The following is a 13,198-nucleotide window of genomic DNA, read 5'->3' as shown; positions in this document are numbered from 1 at the left end:
TTCTGATTGCAGTTTGTGCCTATTTTAATAGCAGTTTAGCTCTTTTGTCTTATTTTATTTTGAAACATCTGGGGACGAGGTCAGTTGCAGGTTGTATGTGTGACTAGAATATTCCTTTCTTGTGCAAACATAAATTTTAACCTGATACAAGTTCTTTAGCACTTGGCTGCCCTGTGGAATAATTCATTTCTGCAAGCTGATCTTTAAGATGGCCGACCCATGGTGGCACATGAAGAGTTTATTCTGGAAAATAATTAGTGTGCTGTATTGTGGTTTGCATTGTATGGTTTTGAAGATTTATATTTCAGGATATGAGAATATTTTATTTAGATATTTTCTTTCTGTTTTTGTCTTTCAGGATGATCATGACAGTCTGAATCCAGTTCTCAGGGACAATCCTCAGCTCCATGAGGAAGTTAAAGCCTGGGTAAAAGAACAGAAGGTGCAGGAGATTTTTATGCAAGGTACTGTTTCATTTACTCACTTATTTCCCAGTGGCCCAGAATTGGCAAAAGAATTTATTATCGTTTTTAGATTAGCGTGGTTCCTTCTCGCAAAGATGCATTTACCGGGAGAAAACTGCTGAGTAGAAGCTTCTGACTGTCCTGTGCAATGCTTAAAAGAGAGGTGATTTTTAACTGAGATTACAGAAATGTAGCTCATTAAGTGAACAAAAAAAAAAAAAAAAAAAACAGGTTGCATGCTTGGGTCAAATTCTTCTGCATACAACTGGTAGTAGACTATGGCAGGGCAGAAAAATGTTACTTGTACACATCATAATAGCTTTTTGCTGTGTGAGACAGAAGACTTTTTAAGAAGTGCAGGAAGAGGCAAACTACTAGTAGACCATTTTGTAAGTCCAGTTAGTGTCTTTGCACCTACTTTTCATACATTAACTATACCCTCCCTTCATTTTCCCATGGTCTTCTGTAAGTTTCCATTGTCCTGCATTCCTTCATCCAGTCTAGTAAAATATTTCAGGGCTACACTATTGTTTGGGGAAGCCTTCCTGTTTCCCAGAGTATTGCTTCTGTTCCGTTCTGTAGCATGTTCTTGTCCGCTGTCAATGTTGCGTCCATATCATGTATCACATCTTCTCCGTCCTCCTTTCATGTCCCTGTGTTTTTTATAAAAAAGTTAGACTGGTATTTAACATGCCAGGTTTGTATGTACAAATGCGTAGTTAGTAGGCTTCATGTCTGGTAAAACACAAGCTTTCCATCTGCTAGGCAATGATGTAATATTCATCCTCCCTGCCTGCACTGCCGTTATACTCAAACTAAACACATGCTGACTTCGCACACGCTTAATTCTGCAGTGCTTAATCTGCGTCTGTTTGCGGTGTTACTCAACTGTAAACACCTGAGAGATGATTGGGGGGGGGGTTCTTTAGGGAGAAACATGTCAACTAAATGCTGCATTTTTCTTAGCACTCTTGCACACTGAATCCCTTGTGTATTTTATAACTTCTGTTTGTTGATCTACTCTTTCTGTTTCCTGCTTAAGTTGGCTGATGTAAAATGCTTCATAGTATAGCATCTGTTGAAACACAGTAATTAATATTATGCTCTACTTTAGTTTTTGCAAATAATAGTTTATGAAATGTGTAAGAATAACTTATTCAAATTTTCACTGGAAGACAAAAGAAAGCTGGACTATAATAACAACCTAATGACTAATGTCATTAAAACACCTGTAGTGGACATTGGTTTATAGAAAAATAAGAAACAAGGAACTGAGGATAGATATATTGCAGGACTGGAAAGAGACTGGCTGAGGACTCGACATTTGGAAATGCTTGTCCATGGGGACAGTAGATAATTGGATTATCTTCTAACAGAAATTGATGACAGTGGTCATGAATGGCCTTGTAGGGAGGGTCTTTCATATCTGTTTGTCAGGCATAGTGATTTGCTGAGTGGTGAAAAACGGCTTGAAACTAAATGTGGAGCAAAGGTTATGGGACTCATAACATTTACCTGCCAGTAGATGTCTGCAAGACTTCATAGTCCTTTTAAATGTTAGTTTGCTGAACCATAATTTAACAGACCAAAGGGCTTAAACTGCTGTGGAGATAAGATTTGACACAAAATTAAATGCCACATAATGCTCAAAACTCATACAAACTGACAGAACATTGGAAATGCTTTCTTGCTAACATTAAAATCATAGCTGTCATTCTTTGTAGTTAGTATATACTAAGTCAGCGGTCTTCTGGATTAGGAAAATAGATTTTAAGTAGTGTTTCAGCTCAGAACTGCAATTACAAGTTCATTTCACTGTACGAGTACATTAGGCAGAGTAGCCAGGTAAACTTTTACGGACAGCAGAATTAATCCATCCACTTAAGAGGATGAGGTTGCTTGTAGTGGTTGATGTCACAAATGATGTAACTAAACATCACAGTTACATTATTTATTTATTTATTTACTGTTTGTTCACCAGATGGGTGGGCTAATTCATTGACCCTTTACAGCTACAACCCAAGCTTGGTGAGCAGCAGAACACACATAATGTAAAGAACAGATTAAGCACAGAAAGAAATGCATAGGAAGCAAGACATAGCATGCAGAATTTAAATACTAGTAAATTGGCAATAAACATGAGTTCTCAATAAGTACAAAACATCAGTTTGTCAAAAAACAACAGCTGTAAGCAAGTAAATGTATGTACAGTAGGGAAGTATGTAAAGTAATATCAGAAGTGACATGTAAGGATTTGGGTATAAAGACATAAACTAATATATCCAGTACTGATATTGTTGCTTTGTACTTACAATTGTCGTAATAGTAAGTGCTCTGGGCATGCCTTAAGCAAGGGAAAGGCATTAAGCATATATCTGTGTTTTTTCTTCTGTGTGGAGGTGGTTCAGAATGGCAGGGTCTAGTTTAAAGAATGCTATTTCCCCAATAGCAGTTTTGAAGCATTGAAGGCTGAGGAAAAGGGCGCCATTTTTGGACATTCTTTGGGTGTAGTTTTGGTGCTTAAATATGACTGCTGTTTTCAGATGGCGACAGTATATTGCATTTAAGATTTTGAAAAGTTGAGAGCCGAGAAGAAAGGTGGACCTATCCCTTACTGATAGCCACTCAGCGTCATTAAAAAAGGTTGCAGCGACATGCAAGATGAACTGCTAGAAGAACGAACCTTAAGATTTTGTTTTAAGTGATTTGTAATCTCCTGAGTATGGTAGGATGAATACAGAGCCAGCAAATCAAACAATGTGCAAGTTTTAGAGGTAAAGTGTATTTTAAAATGGCAGTCCAAGCAGTAGGCGGACAGTGCATGATTCTGTAGCAGAGGTTTGAATGTACCAAAACTTTATTGGTAGCGTTATCTGTGTTATTGGTAAAGGAGAGTAATGGGTCGAGTGTCAGTCCAGGGTACTTCTGCTCCTCTGCTTAGGAAGTAGGGCTACCGTGGTCTTCTTTTGGGGAGAGGGAAGCCATTTTCTGGGTAGTGTCAAAGACTATTATATTGCTTTTTTCTTGGGGTTATTTATGAATTTACTGTTAAGGAGCCATCTACAGAGGTCAGTGTGAAATCTGTTTCTCATAAAGCCTGTAGGTTAGAATGTGTTTTGCTTCAGTAGAATATTGTCTGGATACATGATAGTATTGAGACGTGAAAGTTCAAGTGGAAGATGGTTGATGAAAGGCAAGAAAAGTGTGTATGTGTGTGTGTGTGTGTGTGTGTGTGTGTGTGTGTGTGTGCGCGCGCGCTTGCGTGCGTGTGAGGGATGGGGGAGGGGTGCTAATACTAATCCTTGAAGGAATCCTTTTTAAAGTGTTGCAGTGACAGAGACGAACCTATCAAGTGTACCTCATTATGAGGAAAGTACCTCATTTGGGGTCTTAAAAAGTTCACATTCCTCGGCTCTGTCACACATTCAGTGTTAGGAATTTTTTTAAGTGAAATCCATTGCAAATAGAAGTGAATCATATTAATTCATTAAAAGATTTTCTTTATAAGTAAAACTAGCTTATTTTAACCATCCTATGACCTTCCTAGTTGAAGTTGTTAGTAAGTCATTAGTATGTGTTCCACATTTTGCCCATTTATTCCACATTATGAGGGCTAGTGTTCCTCATTTTGGACATGGAAGGTTGATGGACAGAGAGGGGAATTATTATGGTATGTTTGCAAAGTTCCTTCACGTATCTTTAGAACTATGCTACTGTGTTAGCCCTCGTGTTTAATTTTTTGCGGTTTACCAAACACAAATGTATGATTAACTGTTTTTAAAGCTGTCATCATATCAGCGGAATGAGTCCATTATTCATGTACTTGTGAATGGGGTCAGTGGTGGTGAAGAGAGCTGTTGAGGTGTTGAATAAGTTGTGAAAAAACATGTTGCTTGTCACAGAGAAGGCCATAAATATTTACATGTTTGAATAGCTGTTTGCATTGCCATTTTTGAAATATTTTGTTAAAGAATTAAGGTTTGACATTGATTGGTGGTTTTTATGGTTAGTGGAAATATATAATTTTTGGGAGTGCGATTACTATGGTGTGTTTAAAAACAGAAATGATTGTATCAGCTGTGAGTGAAATGGCAAGGCTATGAATGAGGGGTTTGGCTATTTTCTCCACTGCTAGGTCTGAGGAAAGTTTGATGGAGCTATTGAACTTAGACCCTGAGGAGTTTAGTTGTAATAGCAATGGTTTTGTTTCTTTGACATGTAAGAAAAGTGGAAGGTGGCAGCAAATGATAGCAGGGGATAATGTTTTGGGGAAGAGTGGAATGGTGGTTGAGATCATGGGTGAGACTGAAACTATCAGTTTAAGAGCCTGTAATGTCAACTGAAGAAAATGCTGGTATTCTATGACAAGCTTTGATTGATAAGTGGAAAAAACATTATTATTATTATTACTGCTATTATTATTGGTTGGGAAGTAGGTAGTGGCATTTGTCAATGACTTTCTTTTTCTTTCCAAAAGCACTTTGATTTAGTAAGCAATTTGTTTTAGTCAGTGATAAAATGACTTTGCAGTTTTTGTGACTCTCAAATTTCCTTAGCCTGAACAAATTTTGATGGAGTAGTACATTAAATGGTGTCATTAAATAGGTTGCAGTGTCTGATAGCTGGGGCATATCTGTGCTCTAAGTTTAATTCCGGTGACTGGGTAAAGAGTATCCTGAATGTGGTTAAGGTTGTCAATAAAATGCAAAAGAGCAATAGAGGTGTCTGAAATACTGTAAAGGGTGGGTCAGTCAATAGCATCAAAAAAGTAGTTAAGGAGATGTTATTTTACATTTTGGAAATATCTACCAGTAAATAATCTGTGTGGGGGTCTGTTGATTTTTTCTGAAATGTCAAGCAGATGGTAAAGGGCAATGTTCACATAAGTTATTTGGAAGGATGTCTGTCTTCGGGCATCTATGTTGGGTGTTAATTATGAATAGATATAGAGATGAGTTAGTGCCTCTCTGTTTTTGGCCTTTTGAGTATTTTGACTAATTGTGCCAAACTGTGGTTGTTGAATGATTTTGTTTAGCTGGAAAGAATTTGTCTCTAAAGCATTGTTACTGAAATCACCAAAAATTGTGGTATTTAGCAGCTCCTTTAGGAAATATATTGTGTAGCATGTTTTGAATCGTGGTCACCAAAGGAAGGATATATACTAAACCAATGAGTTGGTGGGTATGTCCTTCTAAAGTAATTTGACATAAGTTCTAGTTTGGGCTTTTGTCCTCCTTAGTGTCTGATTTAGTTGAGACAGCAGTAGTAGCAGTAATGTTTATTGCAGTTAGTGCCAAAGCTGTGCCTACTATTCTTGCTAAGGGACCTAATCTGGGGTCATTGGTAAAAGTGTATTATCCCAAGGGACATTACTCATCATTCATCCTGGACTCTCAAATGTCCACTGTGTATGAGTTTACTGTATCATTAGCCAAGCTTCAAATTGTTATTGTTTGTCTTTTCCCGGTTAGGGGTCGCCACAGCAGAACTTCGGTCAGCTAATGATTGGCAGTAGATTTTTTATGGTGCCGAGTTGCCAGCTCAAAGCCCAGCCTTCAGTGAAGGCATGCCCATTCACGCATGTCTTTCGGAGGCCACTTGACCGCGGGGAGGACATGCAGACTCCACACAGAAGGCACTCCAGCCGAGAATCAAATAGGAGAACCTCTTGCTGTGAGGCAACAACGCTACCGCTGTACCACTGTGGCTTTTTATTAGCCAAGCTTCAAGTGATGTTCATTTATTATTAAGACCACAAGTATTATTTAAGCTCCTCTTAGATATTTGTTCTGTGTGTAGGAGTTTGTAGCAACATGGTGTTAATGTGGATGGTTACATGACCCAAGGTGTATGTCCTCTGACAAGGTAAACTTGCACAGGGGGTAGTATAATTTGGTAGAAAAGTGCCTGGTTGTGGCTAAAGGGTTTGCTGTATTGTGCAAGAGAATGATCTGAAGATAAACTTGCTTACTCGATACACAAGTGAGAAGGCTAATGTAGTTTTTATAATTGCAGGGAGATCTGCTGACATGTGGGAACAGGCTCTGATTACATCAACATGATAGTTTGAAGTACTAGGTAGAGTATCTGTCAGATATTTTCAGGTTAAGAAGAAGTAAAAACTGGAAGAGCAAAGACAAGATTGGCATGGTGAGTCTTAATAGGTTACAGTTAATAAGTAGTATTTGTTTGTATGATTGACTAACGTGTGAAAGAAGAGAGAGTGGCTGCTTTATTGTAATGTAATAGGCCTTTAGTGGTGGGGAGCAGTAATTGACAAGTTATAGGTGTCCTACAAGTTCTGAAAGACTTACCATAGGAGGTATGCCAGGAGAGAATTCTGACAGGTTTCTAGTAGGAGGTGTGATAAGCCAATGGGAAGTATAAGTTAAATGATGGTTTTCTTAAATGTGATAGGCTGACAGGAAGTATAAATTTAGTGATGTGGGTGTGGGAATAGGGGTAGGGTAGTGAGTGAAATGAAGTGAAGCCATGCAGTGTTGTACTTAGTGGAACAGGGCTTTTAGCCTTCTAGAGGATCAAAGTATCTGTGGCAAAGGAGAACACACTTGAACATACGTAAGGAAGAGAGCAGGAAGGGGGAAGGGAGACTATGGGAGAGTTCTGTTAAGGCGATGTGACAATGAGTAGAGAAAGTAGGAAATAATGGATGTAGCAAGTCTTCCTAGATAATGTAATGGAAGAAGAAATAGTTGAGGGAGTAATAGCAGTCCAGAAGACCTCTAAGGAATAACACTCAGTGTCCGTTAGGGAGCAGAGATTAAAAGCTTTCCAGCAGGATGTCCACTGAGGAGGATCACAGACTGTAGAATTGTTGGTTACAGATTAGGGCACTGAAATGTTTGTCACCAGATTATTTTCTGTGCAGCTGTAATACTTGCAGAAGCAGTCACTGCCAGATATTTACAAAAAGCACAGAAGGGTTGGCTAATGCAGCAACTACATGTGAGTTTGATGTGAATAATTAAACACATGCATACATACATACAAATAGGTATGTATGTGTATGCCTAAACAGATCCATAATGAAGTTAAAAAGTTAAAGAACTTAAGTAGTTAAAACGTGAAGATATCAGAAAACTTAGGGACAACAAACAAGAAAAATTATTTTATAACGCAGAGTCCAAGTTGTAGTGTAATTATGCAGGGGATTAAGAATTAAGAAGACTATGGATTTATCGGCTGAGAATTACATGCAAAGGCATGTAGCTTTTAGAGAGTCTTCTTTGGAAATTTGAACACAAAATAAAATTATGTGATACTATTAAGTTTAAATTCTGGTATAATTAAGCAGAAATTTGTGGCTTGTGGGCTGATAATTACTGGCAAAGGCATGAAACTTTTAAGAGAGGCTTCTTGGGAAATTTGAAAGGGAGAGAGAGAGAAGATGGGTGGTTTCAAAAAACTGAGTAACAGTAGAAGGTGGGGAGGCTTAGCCAAAGTTTGTTGGGTATGTATAAGTAGGAAAAGTACACATGCACTTTGGATTTTTCCTGATGTTAGGGAAGCTGGCTAGTGGTGGACCATTATACAGTGTATTATCCATAAGGGTGGCAGGACTGAAGCCTCTGCGGGACAGCTGTGAGGTCACAAGTAGCTGCCAAAGGGAAAGATTAGGACCATACAGTAAAAAAACACTGATGAGTTCTTAGATGATGATCTAGGACTAGTGATTATCCTAGGGAAAGATAGGTCCAGTTGATTGTAGTAAGGTTGATGATTTAAACTGTAATGTAGCTACCTTTTCTGAAAGAAAATGTATAACTGTACCATAAAAGGAATTTTGGCAGCATAATGTTATTACAAATGAAAACATTTTCACAGCATACTGTTACTGCAAATTAAAAGTAATATAATGGTAAAGAAACCCCAACAGTATTTTTACAATCAGTCAAAGAAGCCACTGATTCACACTGCCTTTATAAGTAAATAAATAAAAAAAATGTAAACTATGTTGGATAGACCAGGTGATGTTAAAGAGGCACAGTGTATTATGGGAGAAAGAAAGCTAAAAGCAAAAAACTAAGTCACATCAATATGGCAGCACCCATTATGCTGTTTTGAGAGTATAGCATTTAAGCAGCAGTACCTAGTCAAGTGTTATTGCTGTTATGCTTTGGCGTTATATTTGGTCATTAAAATGTTCTGATGGCTTCCATTAGATTTTGTGTTTTGCGAGCGATGGGCCTGTTTTATTTTCCATGTTATTCTGTTACATGAATACTGAATAACATGTTCTATTTGCTGCGTTATTCAGTATTCATTTAACAGAAATGTGTCGAACATGAGGTTAAAGGCATACCTCTGACACTTTCTTAAAGGGAAAGTTCAGGTATCTGCACATTGTAACTGATTTTTGAATAGGAATCCTGATAAGCTAATAAATGTCAGTCTCTCCATTTGTTTTATGTTTCAGAATGCTGAGGAGGAAACTTGTAAACGCATAGGGAAGGGTGAAACAGTTGTTGACTTCTGACTTTGCAGCCACACTCTAAGCCAGGGGTTGTCATCCACTTTTGTACCAAGGCAGCATTACCAAAATTGGTGTTTGATTGTGGCATCCTGCAGTACCTGTGCATTACTACTTTATGCCTGGAAGCCCTACATTTGTCACCAGATAATTGATCAGTGGTCACGATGTTGAAGCTAAAGCATTGCAAGTGTCCTGTCGTGGCAGCTAGACTTAGAGAAGAGTGAGGAAGCCAGCGCTGCTCTTTCCTTACTTTCTCCTTCTCCTCCAGATTTGCATGATCTCAGAGTTAGTATGCCTCTATTTATCTATCTATCTATCTATCTATCTATCTATCTATCTATCTATCTATGTATCCTTTTGGAGTGTGAGGGGCTTTCTGTCACCTTGAGGGGTGTGTGTGTAGGGGGGACTTGCCCCCTGTAATAAAATGGGACCTTGTGAGTGTCACTGCATAAACCAGACCTTCCAGAGGTTTTAGATGTTTTGAGTTCAAATAATTGCATGTTGATTAAATGAGACATGATTATCTGTAGTGGGCCCATCATATTAAATGTCATGATAATGAAAAATACAATTGAAAAATAATGTGTGGATGTGTGTATATGATAGAGTGCAAATATAATCTGGTACATCTGACAGTCGTACTCGTAACACTACAAGACATTGCCAGCATATCTTTCACTAGTAGATACAAATTGATGTGCATATTTATGAGCACCTTAATGAAATTTGATCTGTTTTAGTTACTCTTAAATCTGCATGTCCCTCATACCTTCCCTCATGCCTGTTTCTTCCAAGGGAGGGCTTAAGGTTTGCTGGAGAGGCTGGTTGATTTTGCTAGGGGTATATGTGCTTTGTGGTAGAAGTTACATAATTTGTATCGGGGTAGGCCATGAGATTTTAGATGCACATTGGTGGATTTTAGAACTTTTTTCCAAACATTTGATCCATGTATGTGATTTACCCTTCATCATGAGACTTCTGATGATCATTTCATTGTTATGGTCTTATTACGTATGCCCCAAATGCTCAAGGTGTGTTTTGCAAGCATTCTGCTAGACACAGTCTTAAGTCAGTGGAATGAGCCAAGGTGCATTAAAAAATCAGTTGTATCACTTAAGTTGCTACATGGTTCCAGTGTCTTTACTAATATGCCTGGCACATGTACTATAAGTGTGAAGATAAATCTTTTCTAGAGCTGCGCAGTGTTCTGCATCTTTAGAATGGATGACCACACTCAGCTTTACCCAACTTATGCTAGCCCCCAACCACATACATAGGAAATGATGTCTTGAACTACTTTATCTTTTCCTGCTATCAGTCTGCGAGGTAATGTAGAGATCATCGGTTGTTATACCAGCTTAAACTTAGATAATAAATAGTACATTTATTAGTCATATTTGTTTGTAAATTAATAAAGATAGGAAGGCCTTTTGCTCAGGCTCCACATACTTAATTTCTTATAACTCCAGGAAGTACAGCGCTGAATTGAATTAAAAAAAAAAATCTCAGAGATTTTGGCTAAATGAGGTGAGTGCATAGTTTAATACTGAAAAGTATAGCAGTGACTAATACAATGAGTAGCAAGAACTGGTATTGCTGGAAAGACATGGTAAATCCAGCATACTGAAGCTAGCCATAAAGTACAGCAGGACACACAAAACTATTCTGGATAAAGTGAACACATTCTTATAATTCAACTCTGAGCACCCAAGGTCTCATACTGTCATCTACTTTTAAAGGAACTGAATAATAACTAAAACCTTTTCACTTAATAACACTATCTAAAATTTTAAAATGTACTGACAAGTACTGTGAAAGTTGTATGCATCCAGTTTGATAAAAGTTAGATAAAAGTTAGAAATATTAGGATGTCAACAAGGCTAACATAACTTAGCTTTAAGTAGCCATGTTAAGCAATGTGAACTCTGCTCCCCTTTCGTTCTTTCTGTTGTTTCTTCTTCTTCTTCTTCATCCCCTGATATTGAATTTTGTGGTCTACTTATCAGTTGTTTTACTCTGTTACTTTTTTCCTTCCTCATGATCATAGAATCAACGGAAGGAGAAGGTTAACAACACTACCTTCCTTTTACGTCTTGCCAGGATTTAGACAGTACCTACATTCCTTTCTGTTAAGTTTATTACTGTTTATTAGCAGTTCACTTCACTTTTAGGTTTATTGTTATTCCAGATCCAGTCTCTGTTGTTCCATTGACTTCTTTCCCTCCTACCTTTACCACAGGTACACTTTTCCTAGCCCCAACCTTTACTATATCCAGGTTTTCCTTAGTTGTGTTTTCTTCATTTGTTATCCTTTAACCGTTTACTGTTCTCTCTTCCTTTCTGGGTTTGCTATATAAATATTCCTTTGTTACAAGCCAAGTAAAACAGAATAACTGCATACAGTATGCCATTCCTTAATGACCATGCACTTCCGTACTTTTTGAATCATAATCTTTCTTCTTAAATGTATTCCAACTAATAAAACCTAAAGATACTTTGTGGAAATCAGCATTTTCTTTTCTTTTTTAAGCATTTTAAACTGTTTCCTGCTCTACATAGATAAACTGTAAGAATCGGATCAGAAAGTGCTGTTTTTTTCTCACTGTAATGTGACTAACAGACTTGAATGGATCAGTTGCATCAGAGAGTCAGAAAGCAGTTTTTTGCAGGCTTGGTTTGTACTGTGCAGCTACATAGCAAAAAAAAAAAGCTGCAAAGATGAAAAAAAAAAACATTTCAGTTTCCATCAACTTCAGTATGTCGCTCTACAGTTTTATCGGTGGTGGTGGTGTGTGTGTGTGTGTGTGTGTGTGTGTGTGTGTGTGTGTGTGTGTGTGTGTGTGTGTGTGTGTATATCTGTGTGGTGTCATTTCTCACTTGAATTGTCATCATTTGAAGTTGTCACTTTTTTGTAGGTACTGTTGAAATGAGTGATCATTCCAACACAAGCTATGATTTTAGCAGGCTCTAACTTCACTGTATGGATGACAATATTGAAAAGTTAGCAAAAAAAAAAAAAATCTACTAATTTTTAACTTTTACTGTGTCCTATGTGAATTCTTTCAGTGTGTACATTCTATTGTAAATTTGCATTTTCAATGTTTTTACTGTGTCTATATTCTATTGTAAATATGCATTTTACAATGTTCTTACTGTGTGTACATTCTATTGTAAATTTGAATTTGCAGTGTCTTACTATGTTTTCTTGCTGTGTGGATTATCTTTTGTATTCTTCTTAAACATTGTATTGGTTGTACTGCCTTTGGAGCTTTTCTCCCCGGGCCTCCACTGAAAATGGGTTCTTCTTGGCCCAGTGGACTTCCCCGGTAATCAAACTGAAATAAAATAAATAAATAAATAATAATAAAGATAATTTCTCCACAAATATTTATACATCTGATGATTTCTTTTCAATTACCCATGTAGTGTTGTCATCTAGCACTGACCACCTCTACTGATGTAGTAGATGGATATCTGATAAAAAGAACAGCATATGATAAAGTTCATATATTTTTTTTTCATCTTCAAAGTGGAGTTGTCCTATTGTGAGTAGTACTGGTTTGCTTTGAGGAGTATTATGGAGGAAATAACCAACTCAGATCTATTCTAAGAGTGTAATCAGGTCAGAAGATAATGCAGAGTTGTTTTTCCTCAGTGGAAAAGTGAGAAGATTTTACAAGATTTAGCCACTTGCAGTAGACTATATTGGGTGGAAATAGCTACAGAGCAGCTGTTAATGCACATTGAGCAAAGAACAGGTTATGTGATGGATAATTGTTGTATATGCTTTGTTTCTGTCTGACCTGCAGTTTAAGCACCAATGAGCAGTAGGCTTCATTATTATTATTATTGGGCGGCCGCGGTAGTGCAGCGGTCACTGTTGCAGCCTCACAGCAAGAGGTTCTCCGGTTCGATCCTTGGCTGGGTGCCTTCTGTGCGGAGTCTGCATGTCCTCCCTGTGGTCATGTGGGTTTCCTCCGTCTGCTCTGGTTTCCTCCCACATCCCAAATATCTCCATAAAGTGCACAAATTCTGCCTATTCACCTTTACATATGAATAGTAAATCATCTATATACCTCTTATAATACACTACATTATTCCTGAAATACTCTTGATGTAACATAAACTGACTCTCAAATTCTCCCATATAGACTATGGCATACAGTTGGGCAAAGGCTGCCCCCATCGCAGTACCCTTAGTCTGCAGGAAGAATTTCTTTTTCCATGTAAAATAGTT

The 13,198-nt window shown here is 37.7% G+C and overlaps 1 protein-coding gene across 2 annotated transcripts in view; it reads left to right on the top strand.

Annotated features, from left to right (window-relative positions):
• Window positions 1-344: 344 nt before the first annotated feature.
• JMJD1C (jumonji domain containing 1C) overlaps window positions 345-13,198 on the top strand; it is a 304,550-nt gene continuing 291,696 nt past the window's right edge. Inside the window, exon 1 of one of the 2 annotated variants that reach the window (XM_044056466.1) lies at window positions 345-464. In XM_044056466.1, the coding sequence (XP_043912401.1) occupies window positions 458-464 (7 nt within the window). In that variant the 5' untranslated portion in view covers window positions 345-457. The remainder of the gene's footprint in view (window positions 465-13,198) is intronic. The other variant, XM_044056465.1, reaches the window with a different exon arrangement.

Source organism: Protopterus annectens, chromosome 14.part0 (genome assembly GCF_019279795.1).
Source record: "Protopterus annectens isolate FY-2018-M chromosome 14.part0, PAN1.0, whole genome shotgun sequence".
Lineage (NCBI taxonomy): Eukaryota > Metazoa > Chordata > Ceratodontiformes > Protopteridae > Protopterus > Protopterus annectens.
This window is presented reverse-complemented; position numbering and strand designations above follow the sequence as displayed.